At 39.3% G+C, this 18,993-nt stretch overlaps 1 protein-coding gene across 4 annotated transcripts in view; it reads left to right on the top strand.

Moving 5' to 3' along the window:
- Positions 1-18,993, top strand: part of LDLRAD3 (low density lipoprotein receptor class A domain containing 3) — a 282,869-nt gene that overhangs the window by 92,450 nt on the left and 171,426 nt on the right. For 3 of the 4 annotated variants that reach the window (XM_065754994.1, XM_065754993.1, XM_065754992.1), the window contains exons 5-6: positions 12,463-12,808; positions 14,361-17,744. In XM_065754994.1, the coding sequence (XP_065611066.1) occupies positions 12,463-12,808; positions 14,361-14,622 (608 nt within the window). In that variant the 3' untranslated portion in view covers positions 14,623-17,744. Of the gene's footprint in view, positions 1-12,462; positions 12,809-14,360; positions 17,745-18,993 lie in introns of those variants that run through there. The other variant, XR_010623356.1, reaches the window with a different exon arrangement.

The following is an 18,993-nucleotide window of genomic DNA, read 5'->3' as shown; positions in this document are numbered from 1 at the left end:
TGACTGACTGTTTAATTCTGCAACTGTAGATGGGTTGTTTTAGCAGTTGAAACTTTGCTTTTTAGGTAAAGGGTGTGTTTACCTATCTTGTTGCATTACTGTAATGCTTTTGTGATTTCTCTGTAAATCAAATTATTTTGAAGGAAGAGTACTATAAAAGAAATAGTGTAATTATCTTCATAGTACTATAAAGGAGATGTTGCAAATGTTTTTGTTTCTTACTGCTGGAAATTATATTATATGTTCCAGCTATTACAAAAGATGGTTCTGAGAAACTTCTTCCAGATGATGTGGTTATTCTCCAGAACACAATTCTATACAATCACTCAGCTTTTGTTTAAATATAGTAATGCAACATTATTTAATCTGTTATCTGTGAAATGTATTGTTACATTTGTCCGGTATCAATTCCCTTTTACCCTTGTTGCCTTTAGTTGCAGTCTGCCCAAGAGTCTAAAAAAATGAGTCACCGAGCTTAATTTTTATTACCCATGGCTATTATAAATACTTCAGTCATGTCTCCTCTTAATCATCTTTTCTCAAGACTGAATAAATCCTACATTTTTTTCTCTCTTGATATTTAAACCCTGTTTCTCCATTCATCATCTTTGTTTCTGATGCTGTACTCTCACCAACCTAATTCTGTCTGTCTTTAAATAAGCTGACCAAAATAGGATGCTACAGTTCAAACGTGGTTTCATTGGGGTTTTCTAAAATCATACAACAATACATTTAATATCCTTTGCTTGTGATAAGCCAGTTTTCTATTAACCTTCTTTACCACTGCCGTACGGTAGACCAAGAATCTGTCAATAAAAGTTCATTTTCATGTGACACATTAGTTAATTCAGAGCCTTTTAAACTATGCTTAGCTGTACTAATCATTATTGTTTGCCTCCAGTCTTTCCATGCGAAAGCATGAACTATAACTGTAGCTGCCGAAAATCTCTTCATTTGTCCTTCCATAAAATAATTAACTAGACATAGTGATGAATAACTATGAATCCTGCTTCTTAAAATTCATATTAAAATACATTTTTCTTTCTTGTGTTGTACACAAATGCTTTTCATATCTAGAATTGCACAATTCGGTATGACTAGCTCACTCAGTGAGCCAGGGTCAAAGGGAAAATAAATGTTTCTACAATCTCTGTGGAAACAAGAAGCAAGACTTCATTCTCTTTGTGAGAACAAATCTGGCACTCTCACATTCATTAGGCTGCGCTTGTCAGTGCTGAATAAACAATCTTTCATCAAATGCGGCAATTTTCTTCATCCCATAATTAAAGATATTTTTTTGCTCAATTTATTTATGTGAAAACTTGCTGAAGTGAGACCAAAATTTTTATAGTGCATATTTCACAAAGAGGAATTAAGGTTCTGGATAAAGTCCCAGGTACAATAATATCTTGATTTACTGTCTGCAATGTTATGCTCAATCCATCCACAATGGAAATATATCAAAGCCTTCTTTAAACATGAAAGGAGTCGAGCTCCTTCTTCTTTGGTTAATGAGTGGTTAGCCAGTAAGACTTGTACGATTTATAGATTTGTCAATGAAGTATGAACTTCTTCTGAACTTGGCAGTAGAACAAGATCATGCAAAAACAACAAAAATTCTTTAAACGAGATCTATGTTCATTGTTAGAGGGTTGGGTTTTTTTTCAGTTGTTTTTCTGCTTCTCTGAAGTCAGTCTTGGCAAAAGTATTCACTTGGAGAAATAACCCAAATTTGGATCTTGTGGAGTGTTTTAGGATCCGTAGTTGGCTGGGGTAGAAGTTCTATCGGTTTTTGGATGACAGGCCTGCATATATATTCAGGACTGTCAGAAGTCACAGGGGACCTCCAAAGATATGTATTGAACATTGTTGGCTGAGATGTGGTTGGCCTTGTCTATGTTGTTCTTGGTCTCCTATGCCCTTAAAGGTCTCCAGAGCTGAAGATGTGAAGTCAGGAGAAATCTACTGCAGCATTTAGTTATCTTTGCTTTGGAAAGTTGCCTCTAGCACCAGCAGCACTACAGACATGGATTAGAAAGTTGATGAAATGTTGGTGGAAGTTTCAACCTGATTTTGTAGTTGGTTGAAATTGGTAGGCTTTTTTTTATATTTTTCAGAGAAAAACAACAACTTAGGGAAACTCTCCTAAAGGAGTAAAGAAATGTTAATACACTCGAGAAAACCATCAGAACAGTCAGGTAAGCAGAAATCAATGTGAGAACAAGGCATGGAGGCATGTGGTGGTGTTACAGCTACTACGTCTCAAGCACAAAGATAGCAGCTTTAATCAATTAGATGTATGAAATAAAGATGTGATCTCTCATCTTATTCACTTGGAATGCTTTCCTGCAGCTTTTGACAGCATTGAGTTTGTACTGCTAGTCAGGGCAGGTATTGCTTTGATTCTCTTTCATTTCGTTACCAAAACATAATGCTTCTGTACTGAAAATGTTAAAAGCTTAATTATAATGCTTACTTGATCCTGAAAAAGCCTGAACAGCCTTCACTGGTAGATAGTGTGTTCTGGACATCAGATGATTCATATTGTTTTCCACCAAACCCTTGGTCTGTTTTGTTTTTGTTTGTTTGAATGTGTTTTCCTGAGCTTGATCAGCAGAGACACAGTGCTGGAGCTGAGTAGTATTTGGGGCTGTATTTTTCGTTGTCAGTTAACACCTTATTCTTTGCTGATACCTCATCTGTCCCAGACCATTTCTGCTATTTTTCAGATCATGTTAAATTTTAATCTTGTCTAGTAGGGTGCTTGTAGCACTGCCTAAAACAAACTGAATAAGTCTGTTCTCTCTGCTTTGTCACTCACATGCTTACTGAGTAGTATCGGATCCAGAACAGCCCTTTGGGCTCTCTAAGAAGCTTTCTATTTTGTAGTGAACCAACTGGCAACTGCAGCTTTTGAATGGTCCCCTCCAACTCCCTATTTTCAGTGTCATATTTTCTGATCAAGTGAGATTTTAGCAGGGAATGAAAAACATACCTGGTATTAATGCGTTTCAGTTGCTCCTTGATATCCTATTTGTACACTGGCTTTCAGAGGCATCATTTTTTCTATTTTCTGTCTGCCTTGCTTTGCATGCTTCTTCCTGTGCATCTTTTTTCACTTTTTCTCTTCTTTTATTATTTTTTTCTTGGATTTCACTGTCTGTTCTGTGATGGGGAGAGCTAAACTGGACAGTGCAGTAACCTCTTTCACAACCAATTGTTGTCATCTTTGCTGTTGCTTTTTATGTATTATTTAGCTTTTTATAAAATTAAAGATTTGCAGTTTGATTTGCAATCTAGCAAGGTGTTTGCTGAGACCCTGTACCTTGATCATAGCAAAGTTTCTGAGGCCACAATTTGGCAAGGCTTCCATGCTGTACACGGGAATTATAAAACCATGGCAGTGAAGTTTCATGGACTTGCTTGTCTGTCAACATTTCTTCCTTCTCGTAGTTCCAGAAAAAGATAGGATTCACTCTAGTAAGACACGAAGCAGTGCATGGGCTTCATACTATAGCAGTTTTTCACAAAGCAGATCATTTAAAATAGTCCTTGAAGGATTAGACTGAATTTAAAAGCTGATTAAAAACTTACTTTGCAGTATATCTAAATCAAACTTATGCTAGAAGTCTTCCTTGCCGAGTACAGCTGACTCTGCAGGCTCCATAAACCCCGCGCCACATGTCTTCAAGCCTTATTATCCTTCTCACATGCCAGCTGTCCATAGTACTAATACAGCATCTAGTGAGAAATTAACGGGCACGTTCTCACTGGACAGTGTGCATCTTTTTTCACCCACCTCCAGAATAAACACTGTGAAACGTGTTTCACCCATCTGTCCTGTACATCATCCCACTTTCAGCTTTTTCCAGACATTCTATTGAAATAATGTGCATTTTTTGCAGGCCTGACGATTTAGAATCATCCAAGATAGCAATATTGTTTCTGCAACACAATGTAACTTAATTGTCACCTATCCCTTAGTAACAGGCAATAAAAACACAATTGTTTCATCTTCTGGTTTTCAGTGGTTGAATTTTTGTTTTGAGATGTCTTTTTCTTTCCCCCCTTGATGTTGAAATGATTCCAGTGTTAGCTCAGCATCTTATGGAAGCTTGGATTCTAAACTCTTAGGGTCAGGCTGCAATAGGAAAGGCAAGGTCACCCGTGGCCTTTGATAAATGTATTTTTCTTCATACTTTTGACTTGAAACTGCTTATGACCTTTGAGAGTTAATCTAGGCAGTGTGTGCTGCGTACTGGCAGGGAGCAAAGATCTGATGCAAGATGGCTCTCACCTTCCTCAGATTTTTGTTACACCAATTAACCTTTACAGAAGACAGGACTGTGCATTTGTGCATAAATCTTCCACTGTTCCCAAAGATATTCAGTAGAAAATTCACTTGTTAAGTCTTTGTTTAGGTAAAGAGGTGAAGATGAAAGTGATGTTGGTGTCTAATATTGAGTCCCTTATGTCTTATTGACTGAATACCACAAAGATGTTAACTTTTCCAGTAAAATGTTCTTTCCCTTAATTATGTTTCTTGGTTTTATGTATTTTTTGTTTGTTTGCTTGTTTGTTTTTAAGAGCAATACTTTTAAAATAATACTTTCTGGATGTATTTTAGAGCATAGATGGTTATGTATCTTCTCGCAGGAATCCAGCTATAGATTAACAACTTTCTGGTTACTTTTTATCTTAACTTTCAGGACTATACAATACTGTTCAGTTGTTGTAGGCAGTGATCAGAATCTGGACTTTTCCAGCAGCTGGGGAATAGTTTGTGGCTTGAACAAAGAAAGACTGGAATATGTCCTGGGAGACTTGGAGGGGAAGGAGCAGGCTGTGGTACAAGATGAGTAGCTCTTACCTCTAGTTTGGATGCACTGCTTATACCGGGGCTAGAATCCAGGAAGCTTTTGGTTGTCATGGCTCTTGAGGAGAGCACCAAGAGCGTGCTTGTCCTATAAAGAGAATATAGCTTCCCTTTGAAACACATTCTTGCTTTGTTTGATAAGCTTGGGCCACCATTAGCCTGCATTTTGGAAGAGCCATAGATGTGCTGCTGCTATTTGAGATTTGTCTTGTACTTAACAGGTGTATCTGGGTGGCTGGGAGGGAGACAGTAATAGAGGGAGACACTATAGGTATCCATACATCAAGGTCTTACTGAGTGGCTTCCTTCTGTCATAAAATGTTATGGAAATATGCAGTAACAAACTTCTTGCTGGATTTGTTGATGGTGACAGCCCACTTTCAAAAGAGAAAGAAGAAACAAACAGAAGTAACTAAACCCTTCCAGCTAGAGAAGAGAACTTTTATTAGAACAGTGTTCGTCCTTCTGTCCCTGCTTTTGCTCAGTTTCTGTTCTGACTGTGAGTTAATAATGAGGTTACACTAGCCTTTTGGACTATCTTGTGTTCAGGATGTGCTGCTTGGATCAGTGTCAGTGATCCTGAGCTGCATTCTGTTAACGCTTTAGATGAAGGCCAAGGTGGAATCTAGATGCCAAGCCCAGACCTTTTGTTTTCATGATTAATAGCAGAGCTTGGCTTTGCAGATTTTTATATTGCTCTCAAGTTAATTTTAGAACTTTAGTTGCCATGGGTACTGCTAAGTAGTTCTCACTTCTTTAGTTATTTGCTCAGTTTGCTGCTTTGCTTTTTTCTCCTTCTTTTTATTTTAATATTAAACTGCAATGTGTGAAGTGCATGGAATAATTAGCCAACCCAGTGGAAGATGAAAAGGAGGGCATGTGAGAGGTGAAGCTCTTGATCTTCAGTCTGATGACTCAGCTGCTCTTTCAGCAACTGCAGACTTGAAAGCACTGCTCGTGTACTGTGTGGTCAGGATGTGGGGTTTAAGTCTGGTGAAGCCCAGGTAATGTGCTCATTTAGATGTACTGAATGAGATGTGCTGAGACTGCTACTTGTTCTGCTGACTAATACTGTCTGGAGGCTTATCTGTACTTTGCTGGCCAGTTGTATGTGTGTATGTATGGGTGTTCTCTGCCTTATGTGCAGCCTTTGATTCTGCTAAAAGTGGCAGTGGTCATCTTGCTCAGAGCTTCTACAGTGCATAATACTGGGAAGCCTTTCATTACTAGAGCACCAAAGGACTATGCTCATACCAGCAATGTTTGTTTAGGAAAAAAAACAGTACAACATAGCAACAACCAAAGCAAACACAACACATATGGATGGATAAGAAACTTGCCATAGTGACTAAGTTTCTGAAGGTCATGAATGCCTTTTCAGTCTGCTGAAAGAATAGGCAAAGATACATACAGTGCTGTTTAGACTTCTGATTGATATGGAAATAGTTGCATTTGTATGGAAAATGTAGTTCTGGTCAGTACAGAAGGGCTTGCGAGAAGGTCCTTAGTGTCCTTCTGCAGACAAGGGACTATAGGGTAATCTGTATAGTGAATGATCAAGACAATGCAGTCAGCACTTCTGTCTGTACATAGCTTGTGCCCCCTATGAAAGGGACAGCAGTGCAGAGGGACTGTAACGTCTAGATTTTGCATAAACTTGTTATCACTGTCTCTCCAACATTTCTCAAACATCGTTGTCTAGATTGCATGTGGGCTTTACAGGACAAGGAGCCAGCAACTTCTAGAGCTGTGGTAAGAGCCACCATCTGCTCCATTTTATCTCAAGTGATGGGCTGGCTGCTCTGCTTTGCTTCTAGTCCACGGATATTAGGAATGCTCAGGATCAGCATATGGTGAAATACAGAATAGCCTGAGATCTCTTCAAGCCAGGATACCTGTGCATGTCAGTGTTGCCTTAATGTGGAGCCATCACTCCTGTAGATGTACATGGAAAAAGCAAGGGATTTCGTTCCTAGAAATCTTCTACATTTGCCAAGCAACTGATTAGTAAAGGTACCATATTGGTTTTGGCCAATTTCCGTATCTAAGGTCTGTGTAATACATGTAACACTTAACTTATTAACAAATCGCTCTTCTGTGCTTGAAACAGGGAAAGCCAAAGCAGGGCAGAAATGCTTCTTGAATGCAGAGGGAAACAAATCCTGGCTGCAATTGTCAAATGCAAATATGAAGCTGCTTGGGGATGGGAGAACAAATAATGCCTGAGCATGAAACTCCATGAAAGAGCTGTGCTGTCTGGATTAGATCTTGTTTGTAGCCTGGAAAAGGCCAGTAGGTGTACAGGGGAACAAAGATAACTGGATTAGAAAGGTCATCACTTGAATAAATAATATTTTTAAAGTCCAGGGTGCAAATCTACATAAGGCTTGTTTTAGTGGCATATGACATCATCAAAGATGAGATCTTTAAGGGGTTTGAAGCTGGATGCCCTAGGTGCTAGTGTGGCACAGAAGGTAAGTACAGCATGGAGGCTCTGCCTGTCTGTATTTGATTTTTGTCATCTTTAACCTTCCTGCTGCAGAGCTGCTCTCTAACCAGTTGGAATTTAAATGTGTTGTTACAGTAGCATCTTTGTTGGAGATGGACCGTGACTTGTGTTCATTAGGGCTACGGATGTCTGCTCAGATTATGTATTTCAAAAGCTTTTTCTCTGATGAACTGTGAAAAGCCAGGCTTGAGCAGAGGATTGCGAAAGATAAAATAATAGACCCTCATCCCACTGTCTGGCAGACCTAATGCAGTTAATGCAGCTACTCTCAGATCTTTTTAAAAACTTTTGAGACGGCAAATTTGTTCACAGTCAATAAGATAGGCTTCTGAGCACAACCCGTTATGTTTCCTTTATCAGTCTTTTCCTGAATTATTCACAAAGCTTTTTACACTCCAAAAATCTCCACTCTGTGGATTCAGCATTTCCCAGGTAATAAGGTTTAATAGGCATAAGTGGCATTGATAAACTGTTTATACGTGATGTGATTAGAAAACATAGATCTTCTTAAGGGGAAAAAAGCCATGAAAGAATAAATACTCCACGAATTTAAGCTAAATTAGCCTTCCCACTCAACTGTTTTTTACAAATTTATATTTAATAGGAAAGCAGGCAGAACTCTTTAAACCTACCTGGATGATACCTGCTACTTCTGGGAGCAGATGAATGAATTACCAAGAGATTCAGTTCAGAGCCTTCCGTGATGTGTAAACATTTGCTGGAAGTTACTGGAGCAGAACGAAAGAGTCACAGCTTTTTCTTTCTGAAGTAGTATTGCATGTCTGGCTAAGACTTTTCAGGTGTTGTTTTATCTCACATTTTCTCTATTAAGAGGTGCACAAAATCTGCATAATTCATTTGAGCAGTGTTAACTTCCCATTCTTCCCTTCCACACCCCTGCATGCTCATATTGTTCTAGGGCAAACTGGAATTATGTCTTTGGAAGCAGCTATTTGCACCTCTGTTTTCTCTTTGTGCAAATCCTTCTCTTTAAATATAGAGACACTGACAACATAGGTAATACGGGGAAAGGAAGCATGTGTACATTTTCTTTTATTCAGCAAATTATAGAAGTACAGCAGAAGAACACTGCAGGAGCATTGGAGAAAGCAGTAGCTGGACCTACATCACTGCTGTGTGATGCTTCTTTGCATGTGTTGAATTATCAGTAAGTTATTCATTTCAAAAGGATCAGATGATGGAGGAAAAAACATGCTTCAAATTTCTCTTACAGTCAAAACTGTCTCATGGTTTGGCTACTTTCAGCTGTCATGTAAAGCAGCTTTTGCTCTGGAATGTTATTTTGGAAGGAGACCATTAGGGGAAGTTCATTTCTTTTCTTTGAATGGCAAATGTTTTCTCTAGGGCTACAAGCCAAGCACAGCTGTCAGGCGCAGGTAGTGTTACCTCAATCTTTTGCAGTTTTGCAGTTGGTGACTTTGCCAGTAAAAGGAGAAGATGAGATAGAGATTTGTCTTTCTTGGTTTAAAATGTACCACAGGCAAAGTGAAAAAACCACTGGACTTCATTTGTGAGTATCTTCTGCTAAAGGACTTTTAAGGTTTTGTATCTATGGGCAGGGAGCCCACCTGTTAGACAAGAATAAGTGTGTCAGTGTGGTGGAAGGATATTTTGATATTAGCCGAATCTTCCTAGGTAAAGCTCTTTAAAGCTCTTGTTTCTAGGGTAAGGTAGTGCACTCTGTGGGTATTGAGACTTTCCCCACTTAGGGAGATGGATTACTTGCATGCAGGGAGAGAAACATCTCTATTCTGAGTACTCAGCCCAGGGCACAAGAAAGAGTATTTGTCAGATAAAAACTAATTTTTTCCTTTTCACGGGGTATATCTGTACCCCTCAGTGCATCATCATGTTAGAGTTGCACAAACCAGTACTTGCTGAGCTGATGGGGATGCTAATTTAGATCCCCAAACAATACCGCTGTACAGGCTAGTACAAAGGCTGTGCCAGTTAGCTCTTTCCAAAACAGCTCCATTTTGGTTATGCTTGTGGTTGAGAGAAGACCTATACTGACCCCAGTGGAGGCGTGTCTTAGGTTGCTCTTATTCTCAAAGATATGGTGAGCTAAATGGGAACACAGGCAATAAACCTAAAAACCTGAGAAAGAATAGAGAATTACTGGCAAACAGATGATGTTTCGTTAGCCACAGTAACTCTAAAACTCCAGAGCAGTGTGTTAAGTGCAAACTTGCCTCAGATCTTTGTAAGGTAGCTAGGTTATTGTTGTGTGGGAAGGCTATGAAGCTGGACAAAACACAGTCAGGTTTTTTCCTTCTTTCTTTTTCTCTGTATTGCTTTAAAGCCATTATCAGATTCTCTCTCCTCTTTTAAAGCATCTGATTTTTTTGAAATCTTCTTGGATCTGTGAAAACAACCTATCACAGGCAAATAACCCTAAGTGTTTTCAAAAGAAGTTGACATAATTCACTGTTCTCATTTTTTCCTCTTTTTTAATAAGTTGGAGGTTGATAAAGAGAAGAGATCATATCACTGCAGAATAGTCCCTTGGTAACTAATTATGTCTCATCAGGTCTACAAAGGCATTCCATTATCAATCTTATGCCCATGTACTGTAACTAGTGAACCAGGTTGAGTGGTGGTCTGTGATATTTTACTGGAATGTCATAATGTACTTACTTCCCTTGTGCTGAAGATTCACAGGCAATAGTATTCATCTGTGGATCGTTCCTTGCATACAAACTTGTCGATGTTTTTGTAGAAATGATCTGCTTGTCACTGTGCTCCCTATGCTGGCCCTTGTCTGTGTTATGTGACAAGAATTCATTATTCAGTTGGTGAATTTAGGCCGTTTATTAGAGAAGCCATAGTGATATGTGATGAGCTGTAATTAAGCTTCCTGATGCATATAAATTCATTTCCTCCCTTCTGCTCTGTCTTATATTCTTCACACAGACTTTGTTCACTTTGCTAAGTGAGCCAGAGACCTGGCACTGACAGCCAACAACGATTTCTGCTTTCACTCCAGAGCTATTGCATCAGGAAATAAATTCATGAGAGATCCTCACTGATGTGTGACATAGACATGGAAACTGGGATTATTCCATGGTGAAATGTGGCTCACAGGTGGTCTGCAAAGCAGCGATCTGGTCTGTGGTTATAGTAGTATCAACAGGAGAATGTCTGTGTAGGAGCAGTAGCTTTCTTTGTGGTCAGTAACAGGACCAAATCATGTTTTCTTAGTTCTAGTACAGTCTTTCTGACCCTTCTCTTCCTCTTTACTAAACTGTCTTTGATTAAAATTGAGGTGTTTAAAGGATTAGCCAATTTCAATTGTATTATCTTAGCTAACTGATATAAAAATTATTTTTAGTGATGCTGCCAAGTGTGGCTTTGCGTTTTGCCATGAGTGTAAAGTACTAAAAACAAAGATTGCAAGAAATACACAAAGGATCTTGATTGACAAATGGTGTTTGAGGAAAGCTCTTCTATTCTGTTGGATAAATTTTGTGTGCACTTAGTTATTTTGTTCCCAGAGAGACTTGTGAGTGGCTCAGTTGCAATTCAGAGTGACTAAGACCTGCTTTCAGCTGATAGGTGGGAAGGGAAAAATCATATGTTAAGATAACTGTCCCAGCCCTTTGCTGTAGGGAATGTAAGCTTTGGATAGATGGTCTTCTTATAATTGTGTGGATTTTAGAGGGGCAAGGGGTCAGGATGTTTTGTTTGCTTTTACTCAGCCTCATGTTTTTGCTTGAGGTAGATTAATGTTTTGTGTCAGAACAGCATTTTTATTTTTGTGGCTGTAAGGAGTTACAGCCTCTGCAGAGATGGGAATTCTTCAAACAGAGAAGGTGATGTTGTTGGACTCTGTCAGCAGGGTGCTGACACGGAGTCAGAACAGGGTTCCTAGCCCTGGCACTGAACTGAAGTGTGGCAGTCATATCAGTGTGTCTGTGTCATTTTGCTTCTTTAAGCTGCTTTCCTTCTTTGTGTTTTGTCTCTTTATATGTTGTCGTTTTGTTTTGGTTTTTTTCCATGTAAAATTTGCACGCAGTTCAAGATCCATGTAGATTTTATCCAGACTTATAATTCCATTTCCTTTTTGTTTCTCTGGACCCAGAGCCTAGGTAGGGGTTTCTTCTCCTGTGTCATGGCTCTGAACAGACCCTGTGTAACTTCTTTTAGAATACTTGATGTCTTTGCTGTTTGCTCAGTGCCTTATACACATAAAACACTGACTGTATGGTATGTGAAGTACCTCTTCTGATCTGCTCTTCCTCCCACTCAGTTACCATTTTCAGCCATTCCACCGTCCATTTCCAAGTCAAATTGAAGCTCATTTGCGTGATTCCTCATGCCCCCAGACTTGCTCACGTTTGATTTTTCCTTATTTTGTTATAACCCAACCCATTTGTTTTTTGCCCTTCCCTCCCTAGACCACTTTTCTTTTAAGCTTTCACATCTTTTACTGGTATCACATCTACTAGGTTTACAGTAGTGGCTTTATCTACAGTTCCAACACCCTTTCTTCTTTTAAATTTCTTCCAGCATGGGGTCTGTTGATCATAAATGTCCAAATAATCACCTACTGAGCAGTTATTTGTATTTTCTTGTTTTGAACTGCTGGATTTCTGGAGCAGAGGATGTGGTTGTTACTTTTTTTTAATAAACTCTAAGTAAACTTCAGCTGCACCTCACTTCAGCATTAAAAGCAAAGATCAGGCTTTTTATATTCTAGTATGTTCTGCCAGATATTGCTATGGAACTGTGCATATACCTCAGAAAGGGATGTTCTCACCTGTGGAAAAAATAGTTATGATTGAGTGAGTCTCAAGATAATGCACGTGTTTCACCAGAGTGTATTTTCCTGCTCTTCACCATTTTCTCTCCCTCTTAGTTTATCTGGGTCATACACTACAGGTGAAGATGGACTTGAAGGATGATCAACCAATCTCTGTTTTGCATGCACGTGGTTTTAATGTGCTAAGAAACTTGCTTTGCCACATAACGTGCTAACAGAAAACACAGTGTATGTTGAAGAATGGAATTGTAAAATGAAATGAATCTCAGCCTTCCTTCTCGTTTTGTCTTGCAGAGGCAGGCAGCGGCCAAGATTACGTGACCTCAGAAAATCAGCTGCTCTACTACCCCAGTATTACCTACGCTATCATTGGTAGCTCTGTCATTTTTGTACTCGTGGTGGCCTTTCTTGCCTTAGTCCTGCATCACCAGCGAAAACGCAACAATCTCATGACCCTGCCAGTGCATCGCCTGCAGCACCCTGTGCTGCTGTCCCGGCTCGTGGTCCTTGATCACCCACACCACTGCAGTGTCACCTACAATGTCAACAATGGGATCCAGTACATGTCCAACCAGTCCTACCAGAGGCCAGTGGATATGGACTCGCCTCCATCCTATTCAGAGGCTGTGCTGGACCAAAGGTATGTACAGCAGCTAATTCAGTTATCACCAGAATTTCACATTGGTTGCAGCTGTGTGCATCTCTTGCTTCTGCTTCCTGTTTATTCTTATTATGCTTTTGATGGAGATACTGTGTTGCTGTTTTTGTCAAGTTCGCTTGCTTTTATTACCTTTAAAGGCACGTAAGGAAAACTTAAGTTATGATCTTAGCACGTGCAGTTGTGGATGGCAGGAAAATGCAAAAAAATGTATGCCTTCTTGTAATATATTCTATGCCAGTCTGGAGTCAGTGCATGAGAACTTAGTTTGGATTTTTGCCAAAAGCTAGCTAGGTTGTAGGACATGCTATTAAAAAAAATACCCTGGAGATGAGTGATAAATAAGTATATAAAGAGATCTGCATTTCTCGCATCGAGAAATTGTATAGACCCTCTGCTTTATACCGCTTATTTTTTTATCCAGAGAAGAAAAGAGAAGAACTCTGCAATGGAAAGCTCTCTTCTGTTTTCTTAAGTAGCTGAAAGTGCTTTGAAGTTTTGTGAGTGCATTGCTTTTTGTATTGGTGACACTGCTTATATTTGTAGATCATTAACCTTTGTTTTAACCTCTGCCTGTAAACTCTTTCCAAACAAAATTGCTAGACTGACATCCTCTGTACATAAAAAAGGCATAGTAGGAACTCTGATGATCCAGATTGTTCACTGTCACCCTGTCAACATTCTTCAGTATGATCTCTTGGATCTAGGAATGATAACATAATCGTTTACATTCCTATTCTCTGCTGATTTGGCAGCAGCTTACTTGTCTTAATGTTGACATTCATAATAATGATGTCTTTTCATTTGTAAGGACAATTGAATGAACAGCTGTCCAGATTATAACTCCTCATGGAGGCCTATACAAGCCATTTGCAATTTCAGAGCTAGTTGCTTCCAGTATCTGATACCAAACTGCTAAACCCTTTCATCCCTTACTCTTTCTACTGTTAGAATAGCAAAACAGTTTTACTGAATCTAGTACTCATCTCTTCTATGCCTGCTTAGCAGTTTCTTTGCATGACAGCAAAAATGATGTCTTGTGAAGAATTCAGTTCATCAGGTATTTGTAGACCATAAGCCCTTAATCTTAGTCACTTAACAGAGGTTTCTTCAGAGATTTCTTGTGTTCACACCTTAATCTATAGTTGTAAATCCACTGCTTACCTTTCTTCTTTCATAGTGCTTTCTGAGGTTGTGTAAAAGTTACACAAGAAAAATTCTTACCTCTATGTCTTTGAGGGTAAGCCGAGATTTGTTTGTCAATTCACGTCCATGAAAATCAGTATGGAGCCCTAAGCAGGAAGTCGTTAGTTCTGTTGCATCCTGAACAGAACCCTTGGTACCTGGTGGTGCTTTGGACGTTGTGGAATAACAGGAATACCATGGGAAGGTCTGTTTAAGATCATCTGACAAGTGTCATCGTGGAAATGCCAAGGAATACAACTGATTTTACTCTTAAGTGGAAAAAGTCTTATATACATTTTTTCCGTGTCACTATTTTCAGTAACCCCATACTGTGTTATGTATCTTACAGCAGGCCGCATTGGTTTGACCTTCCTCCACCCCCTTATTGCTCTGAATCTGAATCCCCTAATCAGCCAGATCTCCCTCCTTACCGATCTCGGACAGGAAGCCTGGTGAGCACAGACACCCCCACAGCTGGAAGCCCACCAGGCACAGACAGCGCTTGGACGAGAGATGTCCACGAGAGCATGGATGGCCACAGAACCCTTCCTGAGAGGACAGCAGATCCAAGCGATTCTCTGGTCAATCATGTTGATGAAGGAGAAGTGTAACTGCTCCATTGTTTGGGATGGACAGGAAGAGATTCACTTTTTCTAGTCTGTATGGGTTAATTTGCTGTTGCTACAAGGCCCAGGCAGACATGCGCCTGAATAATGACTTAATTGGTATTCACATTAAGTTAATTTTTTAATTCAGCATTTTGTGCTCATCGAAGATGGAGCTGTGAGAGCTGAATGTGGAGTTGCATCACTTCTCCGTAATATTCCTGCAAGCAGGTTCCAAGTCAGGCTAGCAAGAGAAACGGTGCTATGCCAAAGAACTGATGCTCCATTTTTCTTGAAATATATATTGTATATGAATGTATATATGTGCATGTGTAATATATACAAGTGTTGCACACAAAAGCTATGCCAGAACTCTTGTTTCCAGACTGCTTCCTATCCTCTGTGAGCTGTTTCTTCCTGCTGCCTAGTGCCAGGTGGTGGTCATTGAAGCATGAGAGAGGCAGTCCTTCGGGAGGCGTGAAGCCCAGTGCTAAGCCCACTGTCAGCTCTCAAGTTACAGAAAATGCTGTAGAGGGCCCTTCTCTTCCCTGTCGAGAGCTTTCTCCTTATGAATGTAATCTTCAGCTTTAGCTTGTGACAGTGCACCATCTCTCTAACTGAACAAACAAGTTTCATTTTTATTCCCTCACCCCCAGTGCTAGTATTGAGGCCAAATTTGCATGGATTTTCTCAGGAAAACCATAGAAGTTGGCTCATCTGTCAAACTTGAGGATGACCACGGAGGCAGTGAAGCCCAAGAAACCAGCACAAGACATCAAACACAGCAAAACAACATCACTTTCTATATTTCTTCTTAAAAATAAAAAATAAAAGTTAAAAAAAAAACCAAACAAACAGAACCAAAACTTTTCAAGCTAAACCTTGAACACCAAAACAAGCCTGAGGCAAACACCTATCAAGGAAAAATTGTGTGAATGACTAGTTTGTTAATTTCTGAAACAAGCGAAGGTGGGTGAAAAGTTTAGGGCTTGTTAACATATGTACGTGTGTGGTTACACATGTTTAGTGCTGTATGTATGTATATAAATAGTGTACTGCATAGGTTTACTTCTTTTTGTACCTGTAGAACTCCAAAATCTCAACATTTTTCTTATGACATTCTCTTTTTTGTTTGCTATTATTCACATTCATTTGGTTCAAATTATAGTTTCTTCAGATAAACAGAATTATTTTCATCTATTTTGAGTTTTTCTCTCTTAACTCTTATGTTCTCCCATGAAATATGTTTCAGTGTGCAGTACTGAATCACCCACAAGAAAGCAACTCAAAGGTAAAGGTATTCAGAGTGGAAAGAGGGAAGGTAAACTGAATTTTAATGCCACTGTAGTGCTGTGCTTGTGCTTAATGTACAGAAGAGAATGCAGTGTCTCTTCTCTTGTCCGGAGGGGAATTGGCCTTGAAGAATTATTTTTATTTGTCTATTAGGCACATTTGCTACTCCCCCTCCTCCGTGTTACGAATGTTGTCATTAAACAGGCTTTGCTGTTTAATGAAAGAGAGGAAAACTGCTGTTTTCCCAAACCCTCTGCTTTTTTTCCTCCCTACTTAAGGTAACATCGTTCCCCTGATGGGTAGGTGGACTCAAGAATTTGTGAGTGTGGGTGTAGGTAGTAGTGTGATTGAAATTCAGACTCAGTTCCAACACATAAAACTGAATTGTTTTTGTTTGTTTGTTTTATATCTGTGTCTGGAGTCAACTGACATGGTATGTGGGAGGCACACACCAGATGGATTTACAAGCAGAGGTCCTTCCAGGACTGAGATGACACAGTGGGGACACTGTGAAACTAGTGCTGATGATATGGGCTGATAGGGGTAGAACAAAGGGGAATTGTTTTAAACTGAGACAGGGAATGTTTAGTTTAGATGTTAGGAGGAAGTTATTCACTTAGAGGGTGGTGATGCACTGGAACAGGTTGTCCAGAGAGGTTGTGGATGCCCCATCCCTGGCAGCAGTTGAGGCAAGGCTGGGTGTGGCTCTGGGCAGCCTGCTCTAGTGGTTGGTGACCCTGCCCACGACAGGGAGTTTGAAACTAGATGATCTTTGAGGTCCTTTTCAACCCATGCCATTCTATGATTCTGTGATGGTCTTGGCTTCATTTGGAAACAAATTAACAGCAGCCTTTCCTTGCAGGCTTAAGCTTAGACAGCCTATCCTGAAATGCATTGAAGAAGATGCTACTCAGTTCTTGTAAAGAAACATGCAAGCCTCGGTCAGATTCCATTCTTGATGGGAGCTCAAGCTGTATAGTTACACTGTCCTGCGTGAAGCAGGACTTGGCTAATTTATCAGTCTTTGCAAACTGCTAGGCAGACTGTTGTCATTGTCACATAAATAGTTGCTCTATATTTTATATGTAAGTCAGACTTGAGTATAGCTGACTTGACAGCATATGTGGGCACAGGAATGAGAGCCAAACCCCGCTGTCCTTCTTGTTGCCTTTCTTTAGGGTTCTGCTCAGCCTTCTGTAAGCAAACAACTTAGTACACTGTCAGGATTAGCCTTATTTTTCTATTGCAGTTTTTGAAACATTTTATTAGACTTCCGAACTTACTATTGAAAAGTTTACAGTTTCATTAGACTTTCATTTTTCCTGTTTAAGTAGCTTGCAGCTCTGCTATTGAAAGTAAATCCTTATGTCCAGTGTGTAACTTCAGTGGCACGTAGCCCTCTTGCAAGCCTTCCATGGGAGACTATTTCATATGTCTTCTGACACACAGTGTATGCAAACCAAACACATTTGCCTTTGGAATCTGAAAAATGTTATCTTGCACTGCTAAGAGATAGGAGAAGAGTGGAGATCCCTGCTGCTTCTGTCTGTGTCAGTCACTGTCGTTTATGTACATACATATATTTATAGAAGATGCTCTTTCAGGTTGTATATATTCATGTAACTTTTGCATTAAGATAATCCATTTGGACATTAAAAAAAAATTAAGGAAAAAAAAAAGGAAGAAGCATTCTAAATGGTGTGAAACTTTCCCTTCCAGCTAAGGGTGTATTTATCTTTGTATAGGAAGCTTTCAGTTTTTAAGAATTCAAGTTATATGAAAAGATTGTGCCTTTCTGACTGTATGTTGATTTGGGGGGCCGTTATTACATAACATTGTCTAGAGATCCAAAAAGAGAAACAAGTCTTGTCTTTCCCTTTGTGTTCAATTTTGGGGACCACTTTGAAGAGTACAGGAGTTCAATATTTTGTTCCAAAAAGGCATGCTAATACTTTAAGGAAGCTTTTCACCTTACTCCAGTTTTCTGGTACGTGTAACAGATTTGCTAGCTGGTTTCTTTGGAAATTGCTGTAGTATCATACTGAAACTGTTTATAACATGTCACTTTGGGTAGTGTTAGTACAGCACTGTGCTGCATTATTTAGTGGAATCTTTGGAGAAGCATGGTAGCAACAACAGCACTGATTAAATTAAATATTTCATTGCAAATCCTGCAGTCCCTTAATCTTCATCTTGTAAGGTTGCAGCTAAATGCTCGTGAAGTACCATGTAGTGGGACTTCTGCAGCTGGTGAAGTTGGAATTAATCATTCTATTGTTTGCAATTGCTCTTAACCTCTTAATTTGAGGTGCATCCTCCAGGAGCTTTCCTTTACACTTAATATTTAAACAAATTAATGTTCTTTCATGGGTCTATTCTTACACAAGTAAAACAGATTAAACTTTTTCTCCAGAGCCAAATTCTGATTTCATATCTGTGTTCAATGGTGACCACAGTAGCGAGTAGTTCCACAAAGAGATGGGATTAATTAATATATTTGATTTCAGTAAAACAATTGGAAGAAATGATTGCTTGAGGTAAATAAAGGAATTGGGTTTAGGCTGTTGGAAATAAGATTTGGATTATTTTTAAAAGCTGTGGATTTAAATTTCAGAAGTTTTGATTGTCTGTAACCTCTGCAGAAGTCGGAGTGCTGTGCATTTTAAAATGAAGCCATTAGTGAATCTGCATGATAGTAATGTGAAGTTCCTTGTACAGCAAATTACAATTTACCTCTCCGGTATTGTGCTAATGGAAAACTGGCAGTAATGTTTTTAAAAGAGAGCCTCTGAATAATTTCTTCTGCTCCCATCTACAGTGGCATGCATGACAACACTGTGACTGCATTGTGATTTTTAAATAACTCTGCATTCGTTCTTCCTCTTCTTTCAAGTCAAATCAGTTTTATTTACACCACTTCACTTTGATACAGCTAATGGGGCCCTTGTGATAGATTTAGAAGCTGGGTGGAGGAAAGAGCTGATGACTCTCATTTTAATTAATACTGCAGCTTATTAATCTTGTGTGCTTTACTTTTTAGACATCTTAGAAAAGACAAATGGTTTTAGTAGATAAGAAAAACTA

Source organism: Cyrtonyx montezumae, unplaced genomic scaffold, assembly GCF_038088225.1.
Source record: "Cyrtonyx montezumae isolate F1298 unplaced genomic scaffold, pur_monq_1.0 scaffold_10, whole genome shotgun sequence".
Lineage (NCBI taxonomy): Eukaryota > Metazoa > Chordata > Aves > Galliformes > Odontophoridae > Cyrtonyx > Cyrtonyx montezumae.
Note: the sequence above shows the minus strand (reverse complement) of the source record. Positions and strands in the feature narration are given on the sequence as shown.